The sequence below is a fragment of the Zosterops lateralis genome (genome assembly GCF_965231275.1).
Source record: "Zosterops lateralis genome assembly, chromosome: 10".
NCBI classification, from domain to species: domain Eukaryota; kingdom Metazoa; phylum Chordata; class Aves; order Passeriformes; family Zosteropidae; genus Zosterops; species Zosterops lateralis.
The window spans coordinates 5293544-5306402 of NC_139770.1; the positions used below are offsets into that span (position 1 = coordinate 5293544).

At 40.5% G+C, this 12859-nt stretch overlaps 1 protein-coding gene across 6 annotated transcripts in view; it reads left to right on the top strand.

The window, feature by feature from the left end:
- Positions 1-502: 502 nt before the first annotated feature.
- NLGN1 (neuroligin 1) overlaps positions 503-12859 on the top strand; it is a gene marked incomplete at its 5' end in the record, with an annotated part of 299543 nt that continues 287186 nt past the window's right edge. For 2 of the 6 annotated variants that reach the window (XM_083868557.1, XM_083868558.1), the window contains one exon: positions 506-998. In XM_083868557.1, the coding sequence (XP_083724683.1) occupies positions 506-998 (493 nt within the window). Of the gene's footprint in view, positions 999-1460; positions 1521-12859 lie in introns of all 6 variants that reach the window. The other 4 variants (XM_083868556.1, XM_083868561.1, XM_083868559.1 and 1 more) reach the window with 4 other exon arrangements.

Genomic DNA, 12859 nt, shown 5'->3' on the forward strand with positions numbered 1-12859 from the left:
ACAGGTGACATTAGAGATAATCCAGTAATCAGTGTTTCACCTGCCATTTCATGGACCCATAAACTACTGCAGTTTAACTTACATGACTCTAGCAAATATTACTGTATGCAAATAACGTGTTAAACACCTAGTTATCACTCTGCTCATATTAGCTCTTTCATACTAATGATTTATTTTCATTTTCTCCAGGATATAGACCTGCGGCTAACTGGATTTGATTTATAAGAGGGAATTCTGCAGTAAATGGCTGCTCTCTTCATATTGCTGCTATGGAAAACAGAATTGTCAATAGGATGTAGCCTGATAAATAGTGCTGAGTGAAGATGCAGCTTCAATAAGTGTGAAATCAATGGAAGATACTTACCGCACGAAAAGCCTTTTGAGATTTTTCTGACAGGCGCCTATTTAGGAAACTTGATCTGTTTCCTCCGGTCGCCCTGTGTTTTTTACACCAGTGGATACAAATCAGATTGCTTCACCGTAGCCACACAACTGATGTGGGACCATGGCCTTTCCAAGACCCGTGTGGCTGGACTGTGTATGGAGAGCGACGGCGGTGCGCCTGCTGCACACGGGATTGAGCGCCGCCTTCGCCTTCTCTGTGCTGGGATTCCTCCTCCACGCCGCCGCTGTGTCCTCCCAAAAGTTGGATGATACCAACCCAGTGGTGACCACCAACTTTGGCAAGATAAGAGGGATTAAGAAGGAACTTAATAATGAAATTTTGGGGCCCGTTATTCAGTTTCTTGGGGTTCCTTATGCTGCCCCTCCAACGGGGGACCGCCGCTTTCAACCTCCTGAGCCTCCTTCTCCCTGGGCAGACACCAAAAACACCACCCAGTTTGCTCCAGTGTGTCCCCAGAACATTATAGAAGGCAGGTTGCCTGAAGTCATGCTTCCCGTGTGGTTTACTAATAACTTGGATGTAGTTTCAACCTACGTACAAGACCAGAACGAAGACTGCCTCTATTTAAATATCTATGTCCCAACCGAGGATGGTGAGTTCATAGCAGGCGAAACAGGGAGATCTTTTTGTTTTCCTGTTCTACTTTCTAACAATATTAATTCACGTGTACTGGTAGCACGCATGGCTTTCTCTGGTGGCATGCCAGCTTATTACATGTGTGCATGCTGCTTCTCTCTGTGTGCCTTTGTCCTTGCTTTTTGATTTTTATTTTATTTTTTTCTTTCTTTCTTTCCGTCTACACTCATTTTTTTTCCCTCCCACAGCACGTGTAATTTTTTTAGGTCAAAGTTGGTGCCTAATTCTCATTGCCACCCACTGACTTCTGGGAAGATGCATCAACATCTTTTCCATTTGCATGTGCAGGCACAACAAGTTGAGAATCTTCCGCACCTAATAAAAGCAGGTCATATTTAAGTTAGATAGTGGTGTTGCATGCTCCTACTGTCTGTGACGGAGCTCCATGTTATTTTCTAGTCTTCTATTCATTTTTCAGTCAAAAGAATATCCAAGGAATGTGCCAGAAAACCCGGCAAGAAAATTTGTAGAAAAGGAGGTATGTATAAAGTGGACATAAAAAAAAAAAACCAAAAACAAAAACAAACCCAAACAACAATGGGGGAGAGATCGAAACCTTGCAAAAGGAGAACGAATAATACAGGTGAAAGAGGCTGATTGCTGGTGCTGTGGACTGTTAGGGACTGTCTTGTCCTGGTGGAGAGGTGTTAAAAGAGAGATCCGTGTAGAGCAGATGGGAAGATAACTTCTGTAAAGCCAGGACTTGGTTGCACCTGATCATCTCTCTCTGGCACTCTCTCCAGTGACAGTGTTGGCAGTTTCTCTCTTGGCCTCGAGGTTCTGGGCAGTGTCTGTCGGTGGCAGAGGGGACAGGATGGTGTGTGTGGATGAGAGGAGGGAGCTCTGTGTCCTGGAATGGGTGCTGCTACCACTGGAGGGGCTGGCACAGCCCACTGCCTTCCCTTCCAGAACTGTGGCATAATGGCTGGGAAGCATTGGAGCAATGCAGGGCTGAGACCTGCATTGGCTTTCTCCAGGATACTCCCTGTTTTCTTGCAACAGGGTTAACTTTTCTGAAGTGTAGATGTGAAACGTTTTGGTTGTTTTGGTTCTTTTTCTTTTTGTTTATGCGCTTCTAGAAGTGAACGTTGATTTCTTTTATTCTGTGATTACAGCTCTCTTTGTCAAGCCCAGAAACTCTTAATAGGGGTGTAGGGAACTGTTAAAATATTGTGACATGGTACTTTGGGAAATAGACTGCTTTTGGAAGCTTTGGAAACTTGGCTTCTCCCCTTTCTGTGTTAAATAGTATGGAAGAGTTTGCAGATTTCTTTGTGAATATTTGCAAATTCCTCGAGCAGTTGACATGCAACAGAGAAGGTCTATTTTGGTACTGATTCAAAGGAGGCATTTGGTGCTAGTTTTGAAGTACTAATTTTGTACTATGCACATTTGTTTTGCATCAAATCATTTTTCTTTATTGTTTTCTTTAAGACAATGTGTTACCTTAGAGCTGGACCACATGTGAATTAGAATGCTGTTTGGGGTAAACCAAGAGCACTGTGGGCATGGACAGTTGCCTGTCAGCTGTAATCCATATTTTTTTAATGCTGTTATTCCAAAACATACGCATTTTAGGAAAGTGCATGGCAGAAGTGTTTAGAGCTGGGCAAAATTTAACTCTTTAAACACTGCATTAGGTTTTTGAGGCAGTATCTAGGCTCTGGATGAAGGTGGCCTTGTTCCCAAGGCTTTAGCTCTTACAGCTCCTAACTGCTGGTTGCAGCTAGCTGTTAATTATTAATTGTTAATTGTAGTTGCTCAATGTATGCTTTTTTTAAAATGTCTAAATCTACTTTCAGTGACTTAAAGCAATTTGTGTTTAAAGTGTCAGGCTTTGAGGCATCCTCTGTTTTCTGTTGGGGAATTTTTTGCTCGGTGCTGTAAAAGTACAATTGTTTAAGCTGGATTCCCAAAGCTGGAAATGAAGATAATCAGGGTACTGTGAGCAACGTCACTTCTTCACACATCATTCAAGTTAGAATAACTGCTGTCATTTATATGCATTCAATTAATGTGCAGTGCTGCAGCAGTTATTACGCAGTTCATCAAGCGTGTGTAATTAGCTGAGCAACTTTCACTTCCTATCACCCAGACGCTGATTCACAAAGTCATAAATAAAGATGCAGATCCCCATCATTGTTCTCGGAGAGCATCTTTCGTATGGGAGAGTATTTAAAAAAAAAATAATAGAAAAATAGCAAAAGTCAAGGGAGGGGAGAGCCCAGTAGCTGAGAAAGTCATGCTCATTTTCCTGTGGGCCTGAAGGAGAATAAGGAGAGTTATTTGAAATTCAGTAGGTACCTTTCCACTTAGATTCATTGCACACACAGCACAATAAAAAGCCTACCTTGTGCTGTTGACAAGTGCAGAGAGCTCCTGAATACCTTCAGCTGGGCAGCTGAGGTATCTGCAGTAATCTCTGAGTAACTACTCACAGGATGCACACTACTCACCCATGCATGACCTGAGATTTATCCTGGGCTGGGATGGCCCCCACAGCCAGGGGCAAAAGGAGTCGAGGTGTAGGACAAAACTGCAGAAGAGTCACAGCAACTGAGCTGCAACCACAGCTTGGAAAGGCACTAGTTTTGTATCAGAAAGAAGAAAGGCCCAACACTCTCTCTTTTGCTGGATTTTTGTGTTGCAGTCATTGCATTCATCACAGTTAGTGATGAAAATTATTGGAAGGAAGAAATCTGGAAATCAGAGGCAGATTTTTACACCATCTTTTTAATTCATAAAGGATATATAAGATCAAAATGACTGAACCAGCAGCCATATGCTGTCACTACATATGGTTTGATTCTCTCTTACTACATGAAATAGATTGAATTAGATAAATAAATTAGTATTTATACTTAATTGCCAGCTGAGGGACATGAGGAAATTTGAAATTTTGAAGAACAAGGAGCAATCTGATTAAGATAGATGTAGAAATGAAAGGCGTTCTATCCATGAGTCATGCTAGAGATGGTAATGAGCATTATATCCATGATGTCCTGTTGGGATTTGGATGTGCTCAAAGAAGATACTACAGAATTATAGGCTGAAGCTGGATGAAAAGAAATGAGCCAATTCAGCATGTTTTTGCTAAGCATGGAGGTCTGTATTTCAGTTGCTTGACCTTCAGTTTACTGATGCAAAAATAAAGAAAGAGCATCTGGTTTTCTGTATTTTCCTTCAGGTACATCAAGGTCAGAGGCTGCTAATTCTGTTTTGGATGTGCAGAAACTTGTGTTTGCAAAGGCTGGTTTTGGAAAATCGGTGCAAAGGCATCTGAGTAATTTTGTGTCACTTTTTTTGGGTCTAGTTTTCATAACTCTTAATTTTAATAGACCCTGGTTATATTGTAGGCTATACCATTTTACTGATTGATACTAATTATATTGTTTATTATCTGGCATTTCCCGAATTTCCTGACAAATTTTTACATAATTTCTAGGGATGACCTCAATAGTCTTCTACTATTTGGCAATTCAGATCTCTAATTTACCTTCCAGTTAAAACACAAATATTTCACTTGTGATCTGGAATGTTCCCTTATCTCTTAGGAGGGCAAGTGCATCCTGCTTTAGCTGCATACCTATATTTAATACTCTATATTAATTTCTTTGCATTGCAATGGGGTTTGCACCAGGAATTTCCCAATTTAATGACAACTACATAAAAAAAAAATTTGGAAAGGATCACTTACATGACCACTAAAAGAAGCCTCAGGTGTTGTGTGCTCTGCACTTGTGGTGACCGTTTGCTCTTCTTTAGGAACCTGTGCTAAAGCTTTCAAACTGCCTGAAGATGCGTCAGTGTGCAAATGTGGAGGTGTAGGTGGTATATCCTCAATGTCATGGATCCAGGCAGATGCAGTTTTGGATAAATTAGTATTTGTAGGAGATTTAGGTGTAGAATAAGGAAAGAAATCACTTGATCCTTACTTTTATGTTTAGGAATTATCAGTGGCTCAGAGACTGCCCAGTATCAGTGACTTCCCCACACGTGGATTCTGTTTCTTATTCCAGTCAGGGCAGTGAATAAATTTTAAATGCAAAGACTCATGATCTGAACTACCTCATTTGAGAGTGTAGGATTAGACAGCTCTATTAATATTTATGCCTCCTAATGGGCTACTTGATTTTCAGAGCAAAGCTCCCCACACCATACTTTCTGGGTTATGGCTGTGGTTACTATGGACGCCCAGGAGCAAATGTACATACACACAAATATATTCATGGAACTGAAACACAAATCACACTGCTGTAATCTCATCCTGCTTTGATCTCCCTTTGTTTTCAATAGAGAATATGTTACATCAGTTCTGTTTTTTAAGAGGCCCTGATAACCTTAGGGCTTTAAGCTTAGCAATGTGAAATACTCTTTAGAAGACTAAGCAGAAATTTCACCTGTTACCTTGTGTTGCTGTAGAATGTTTGTTCCAAAACTCCATTTAACTACCCTAGAACTGTTTACTTATCAGATCCTGGAAAAGAACAATTAATATAACTTGTGCAGTTCCTGTGGACTCCCTTAAATGAAGATCTTTCTGTAAACCCATTTCAGCTCTGAAATCAACAACAAAAAAGGACAAGCTGAGACCTTTAAAATGTGTATTTTCACTGGCAAAAGTTGTCAATTGACTATCAGTGTTCTTTTTATTTCTAAAGATGTCATTTACAAAATAATATCCAAGTAACGGAAACGTAGATGATAAATTCTCAAAAATTATTGAAATATTCCTTTCTCCATGGCCATATGAATGGAAAATATGAAATCTAAGGTGTGAACCTCCATCACTGTTGACAGAGGTCTGTCAAAATAAGTTATGTTGTCAGTAGGCTGAAAACTTGCCTTTGTAGACCATTGCCAGGGCTCTGGGTCTCTTGAGAATGAGTGCCAAACTCACAAAATATGCCTTTGTGTGCATTTTGGGGGACATCAACCCTTTAAAAGGGTTTATATCTTCACTTTGAAAATTTCTAACAAATTATTTGACTGTAGAATATTTGTGCCAGTAGTTGCCTGCACATATTTGAAATTTCATCCTTATCCATGCTGGGTCCTGGCTGGAGACCCCTCATCCTTAATCCCTGTGGTATCAGCAGGCCCAAATGTAGTCCATAACCCCTAACTCCACTGCTCCTCACCAAGACATCATGATTTTTCTATTTTTCTCTTCCTTTTTGAAGCCCTGTTCTCCATTCCTCAGCTACCACTGCAGCATTTCCTATTCTACTGGTAATACATGGAAGAAGATAATGAAGCAAACATTGTCTTGTACAGACCTTTTCATCCTTTCGCAATCTAAAGCCGTTAGTGTCAGTTAGCAGCATTTTTTCAAAGATGTGCAGTAGGTTTATGTCCTATTTGAAATAAAATGCTTAAAACTCTGATGTACTTTCTCCAGCCCTCTTTCTGGGTGAGCCACTGCTTGACAATAGAAGACTCTGCAGACTGTATTTTAAGACTCCAGTCATCTTAAATGCCATCAGCACTGGTCACAGTCCCCTGTAAATGTCTGGTTGTTTGGGCTCTGGGCTCTTGCTGACCACACAACCATCGTGCTGTCACTGCTTTGTTCATATACCTTGACAGTGCTTATAGCTCTAACAGGTCTTAAATTCTTATCTAATTCCATTCCTTGTCCATTATTTTACTGCTTGCTTTTCATTTTCTGCATCCTCCCCCACACAGGCTCTAAAATAGTGCTGCTACCCTGATAATGCTAAGTCGGATAAAACTGGTTTGTGCTTCTTCCCCCGGCCTTTGTTGGCTTGGGCTGGTTTTACTCAGTAAACATCTGTGAGATGGTTTTCCCTTCAATCTGTTAGTTTCTAATTTATCACTTAAAGCCAGAATGGACAAATCTTATAAAAAAAAAATAGCTACACAAGTGTATTTGTACATTTTCAGGAGGAATGTTTGAGGAACTAATATGGCATTTGGATAGTTATTATTTGCTGCTTGTTTGTTCCCCCCCTGTATTGTAGTATTATTCCTTTGCTCTCCTCTGTGTTAATGCTCTTCATCTCTTTGTTTCCTTATAATACACATGGATACAAACATTTTTTGTATTCTTGGGATTTTTTTTGAAACATGGTGCTTACATGTGTCAAACCATTCTTAAGGATCATCTCTCAATGTTAGTAATCTGCTTATAACTTGACTATTGCTCCAGTATAATTTCTTTTTCCTTTTTTTCCCCAAATTCTTTTCACTCATAATTCTTTAGCCTTCTTCATTTTTTACTTACTTTATGATGTCAAATTTACATGTCTTCTCCACTTTGATATGTATGGTATTAATAATTATACTCGGCATTCAGAAATCAACTGCTTTAATGAGCTTACCATAAATGAGATTTGTTTTTGGGACATCAAACCATTTCCTTCTGTTTTAATATTAATATCTCTTATTTTACTTTCTTATGCTTGTAATAATGGGATTTATCCAAAGAAGGAGCAGCAGTGAACAATGCAAGGCTAAGGGAAGTGGGACAGAGCTGACTTTCAGCCATGTTTGCACCTCTATCCCAACACAGCGCAGGGACCAGAGGGGTCTGCAGCTTCCTCAGGGCTGCTCTTGCAGAAATTGCAAGACACATGGAAATGGCATAGCCCAGGTGCTGCAGCTGATTTCCCCTTCCCGAGTTGTGCCAAAGTGTTTTGGAACATTTCAGCAGCAGCAGTAAATCATGTTGCTAATTCCTCTGCTGTGGGAATTCTGTTAATATCCCTTGGTGCTATCAGAGCAAGAATCAATCTGCCCTGGCAGAGTTCTCTATGTGCTTTCTTGTGAGGCTGGATTTTGACTTTCCTATTCATACTAAGAGAACAGTAAACACACAGCAAGTTTAGTCATAGGAATATGTTTGAAGAAAAAGAAAATTCCCTGGTTGAAGAACTGTTGCTGTATTGGCTCTTTTTTTTTTTTTTTTTTCTCAGCTGATGAGGTTCTGTAAGTAAAGTTCCTTAACTGAAATATCATTGCCCTGTAGAGAATGCATCTTCTGCTGGGTTTCTGTGTTAACGAGGGTATAGCCAGCAGGTTTGACCAAAAAGGCACATTTTGGAGGAAACCAGGGCCAGCAGGACAGTTTGTATGTTGTTGTAGGCACTATTCACATCTTCCTGCCATCAACAGCCTTTGAAATGAGATGCTGACCTCTCCTAGAATCATTAAGTTTGGGCTATATTAATGCCCAAATTAGAATCATTAAGTTTGGGCTATATTAATGCCAGTGGATCAGGCCTTGCAGAGGGAAAGTGTCGAGTTCTCTTGGTATGATTTAATATTTAAGTAGTTTTTAAATTATTTTATAATCTGTTGAAAATCATACATATATATATATATATAGAGAGAGATAATCTAGTAAGGGAGAACCAACAGGAGAGAGGCAGCTATTTATTATTTGTATTTGTTTTCTGAAAAGCTTCCATTTGTTAAATTCCCCCTTTTTGTAAAGGCCTTCTTTAATTATTAGCTGAAAATCAGGTATTTATGTAATTACCATAATTATATCTACACATCTAGTGTACTTGCAATTATTTCATTAAAAATTGTAATTATTATACAATTATAGGGGATAATGACGCCCTTGTAACATATTGCAGAAGGCCTAATTAAATGGTAGCATAAATGAATTGGAAGAGATTTTGAAGTTTTGAATATTGTTTTATCAGAAATATCAGAAGTGATTCATCCACATTATGAACTGGCAGTAAAACCCCTGCAAAGTTATTTTGAGAAAATATTTCACAAAGCTCACAGATAAAGATTTGTCTCTATTGCCTTTCTGTCTTTACTTTCTGTTCTCCATATTTTTATACCTAAAGCTGTCTCCAGACTTTTAGTGGAAAGGTGCATTGTGTAGGAAGAAGACTGCACAGCTTGCTGAATGTTTCTAGAAGGCTCAGCCCAGAGCAAGCACAGTTTGTACTTAGACATCCTTTTTTCTAAACAGAGGCAGAAACTTATCCAACAGTTGGCTGAAGATGATGAAAAACCTCCACTAAACATTATGTGCTGAGATTCAATGATCTCCTTATATGTTGGAGTGTCCAAATTTTGCACCTCGAGGTGTTGGGGAAAGAGGAAAAAGAAAATCCTCTTGTAGGACAGATTCCTGTGATGCTCCAGGCACAGGAGATGGACTAAGCAGCATGGCTACAGAGGAACCCTGTGGAGCATCTCCCTTATTTCTCCTACAGAGTGAGTGGGGAATAACTGCCAAGGATAACATATGCCAGAATCTACCAAAACCTCAGGATCACAGATTTCTCACCCTTTTTCGTGTCAACCTTCTGTAGCATACAGACGATCTCTCTTCTCTTCCTTCAGCTAATTTTAGAAGTCATTAAAAATGGCAGTAAGACATGTAGAGTTTCCAAGCTTGTTTTTTCATTCTGTTTGACATCTGACACGGGGTGTTGCTCACTGATGAGTGCACAGCCCTGACCCTGTGGCACGAGTGGCAGCGAGGAGCCACCTTTGCCTTGTCACCCGCCTCGGCTCTGCCAGGGACAGCACCCCAGTGCTGCTGGGGCAGGCTGGAGCTGTGCCCAAACCCCCTGGGGGGCTCCATTCCCATCTTCCCTCCCACCCACCAGCTGGGCTCCTCCTCCAGTCCCTGCTCCCAGCTTGGCCAGGAGAAGGAATGACTCATGCACATTCCCCCCACTTGCTTGGGCTGCAGCTGGGCAGGTTAGACAAACCTTCTGTTGGGTTCACCTAATTCACTCAGCTCCCTTGAGGAGGAGGGCTTGCAGGGTCTGTTCTAATGCAGGATTTTAAACTCCCACAAAAAGATGGGAGAGAAGCTCTGAGGAATAGGGGATCCTGGATCAGCAATAATTCTTGCCATGCCTTGAGCTGAAGAAAAACTTCCCACCCATGGAGAAGAGTTCTCTGTTTATCCCACCTCGTGTCAAGGTTCCTTGGTGAGGCTGCCATGATTTGCTGATATTTTTGGGGTGTTTTCCTGAGGACTTTCAGCCCTTTAACCCAGTTAAAGTCCTTTCACACCAGTCTTCCTGTCAACCCCCTACAGTGCCCTTGCAGGGATTGTTTTTTATTTTCTGCCCACGTTACTCTTCTCTTTTAATTTAATATTATTTAGCATATTACTTTTAATGTAGTGAGCAGGCAAACAGAACAGAACCAGCTGCATGTAGCTGACCCAGTGAGAACTCATTTTCTGGGAATCCTCATTCCCAAAGCAATAGCCTTAACGAGATGGACCCAGTGGTAAGGGAATATGAAGCATGGATTTATCTACGTATATATGTACATCTAACAGTCATAATCAGATCTGAGAGCTCAAAGGAAAGCCAGTACAATTTGTCTTACTTGATTGCAAAATTGATATTGACTCATATGTTTTCATATTTATTTTAAAGTCCCAAAAATAACTTGGACTTTTCTTTTTTAAGAAAAAGGACTTAATAGCTGAAGGCCATGTCTATGATACCTATGTGAGACAAATAGAAGATTTTGTACATTTACCGACCCCAAGACTGTTTATATTAGTAAGATTTTCTAAATTTTTACAGTACTTTGGATCTATATTGCTGTATATGGCTGTTGGGGAGGCAGGTTTATTTAATGAAATTTCACAAGAAATCTTGCTGTAAACCTAGATTTTAAAATCTAAATCCTTCCCTGTTTCTCTCTGATGCTTAATGCAGATGAAGAAGCCCTCCATATGAATCAATTAATAGCTGTGCCATGTGGAACAGGAGAGTGAATTAAGTTTGTTTGCTACACTTTTCAGTCATTAACTGGGCCATTGGTTAATGAAAAATGGATTGCTTTTGCTCAAAACAATAACTTCTGAAACAATAAATAATTGCTATACTTAAGAGCCGAAGAACCTGCGGTCTCTTTTAGATGGAGTCTCATAGATGAGGACTCACACAAAGGAACAAAGAAAAGATCCATCGATTGTTTTTTCTTTAAAGCACCATGAAATCCTTGATTAACTGCAATTCTTGCCATCATGCATTTGCAGTTTAAGCACTGAAGGCATTACCTGGCCAGAAGCACATTGTGGTACAGGACCATGCAAAATGGGTTCTACAGAGTTTCACAGAGACACAGATGACACCTGAAAAGGTCCCGGTGAAGTTCCCCACCCCACCCTGAATTTGGGGCTGTTGGTACAAACCCCTCACACCCCATTCCAGGTGCCTTTCATTCCATGCTGCTCACGAGAGACAGAGAGCATCACCCCTTGCACTGTGAGCCAGTCCTGTGCTGGTGCCAGGCTGATTTTATGTCTCTCCCTGACATCTTTGAACGATGGCTGCTGAGATGTGCTTGGGCATGAGAGGGACGCTGGCCCACAGAGGTGAGCTGGGAGACAGATGATGAGCTGGGAGCAGCAAGGAAAGGGATCTGACAGCAAAGAAGGCTCCTGACACACACGTTGAAGCAGGTGTACGCTGCCAGGCACTGTGCAAACCAAGCAGAGAAATAGGATTAAAAGGCTCTTTCCCTTTAGGCAAAATAAGGTGAAGAAGAAGGCAGCACACAATTCCACCCTGCAGTTTTTAGTGGCAGAAACTATTTTTCTCTCCAGAGTTTGCTAACATATATTAGCTGCTGTTTTTCTGCCCAGAGCTTTGACATATTCAACTACATGCTAGTTTGGCTGAGTATCAGCACAACAAACAAGCAGCAGTCAAACAAGAGAGGAAGAAACAAATAACTTCTCAGAAATGCTCCAAATACATCCCATGCTTGATAACTGCATTGTGCAAGTGGCCTGGCTGCCACCCCTCTCTGCCCAGCCCACCTGTGTTAGAGGACACCTCACAAAATACATTTCACCTAATGTAGAGCAAAAGCCAGCACTTAATATTGCTCCATTGAAAATAGATAAGCTCAGCAGTGAGTCAGATTTTGGCCTGTTGTTTGAATTATGAATATTCTTCTAACTGCTGTCACTTCCTTAAAGAAATACAGAGGTTTCCTTGAATTTTAAGTGACTTTGGATTGAAATTCTCTGTGAGTGATTATCTGGCTCAGTGAATACTGTTGTTATCATTAGCAGTTTGGGGTGTTAACCTTTTCACTGCTAAAATCTCTGAGTGCTGCATGACACTGTCCCTGCTCTTGGGAAATAAAAAGGTTAAGAAGCCATTGAAATGCATTCAGGAAATTTCATAATTTTCAGGCTGATGAAGGACTAGCCTGAAAGAGAACAAAAAGCTGATAATAATAATAATTACATTTACTTTGTGCTTGTGCAGAAGACAGTTTAAAGGAGGCTGGGCCATAGGCAGTGGCTCATTTTGGGTTCTGTCCCCATTAGTTATGTCACATTCCTGCTTTCCTTCTCTAACCCCACAAATGGGCTCCTTAAAAGGACTTTGGTTGCAGAGGGAGGATTTGACACAAAGCAAAGTGTACCTTCCCAGTGATTCTGGACCTCAGCAGCCTTTTCTCTTTCCCTCCCTCCTCCCCTGGCTAAGCTGCATCTGGCCCTCTCCCTCTGCTGAACTTCTGTGACTCTATTTCAAGTATAGATTTAGTTATTAAATCTGGAGATAAAGTATGGATCTGTTCCACTAATCAGATACTACAGTGATTAGAGCCATAGAAGTACTTGGAGAGATCAATTAGATTAAATTATCAAATCATTATAAGCAAACTCTTAAAGACAAAGCAATAGAAAGTAATTTTGTGTCACTATTTCTTTGGAGAATATTTATATTCCCTTATTGTTTGTTTGCATCTGTTTTCTTTGTGTGTGTTAAGATCACAGTAGCACCAAATCTCTTGCTCAGAGCTGGGCTGGAGGACAGAATGAACCAATTCTAC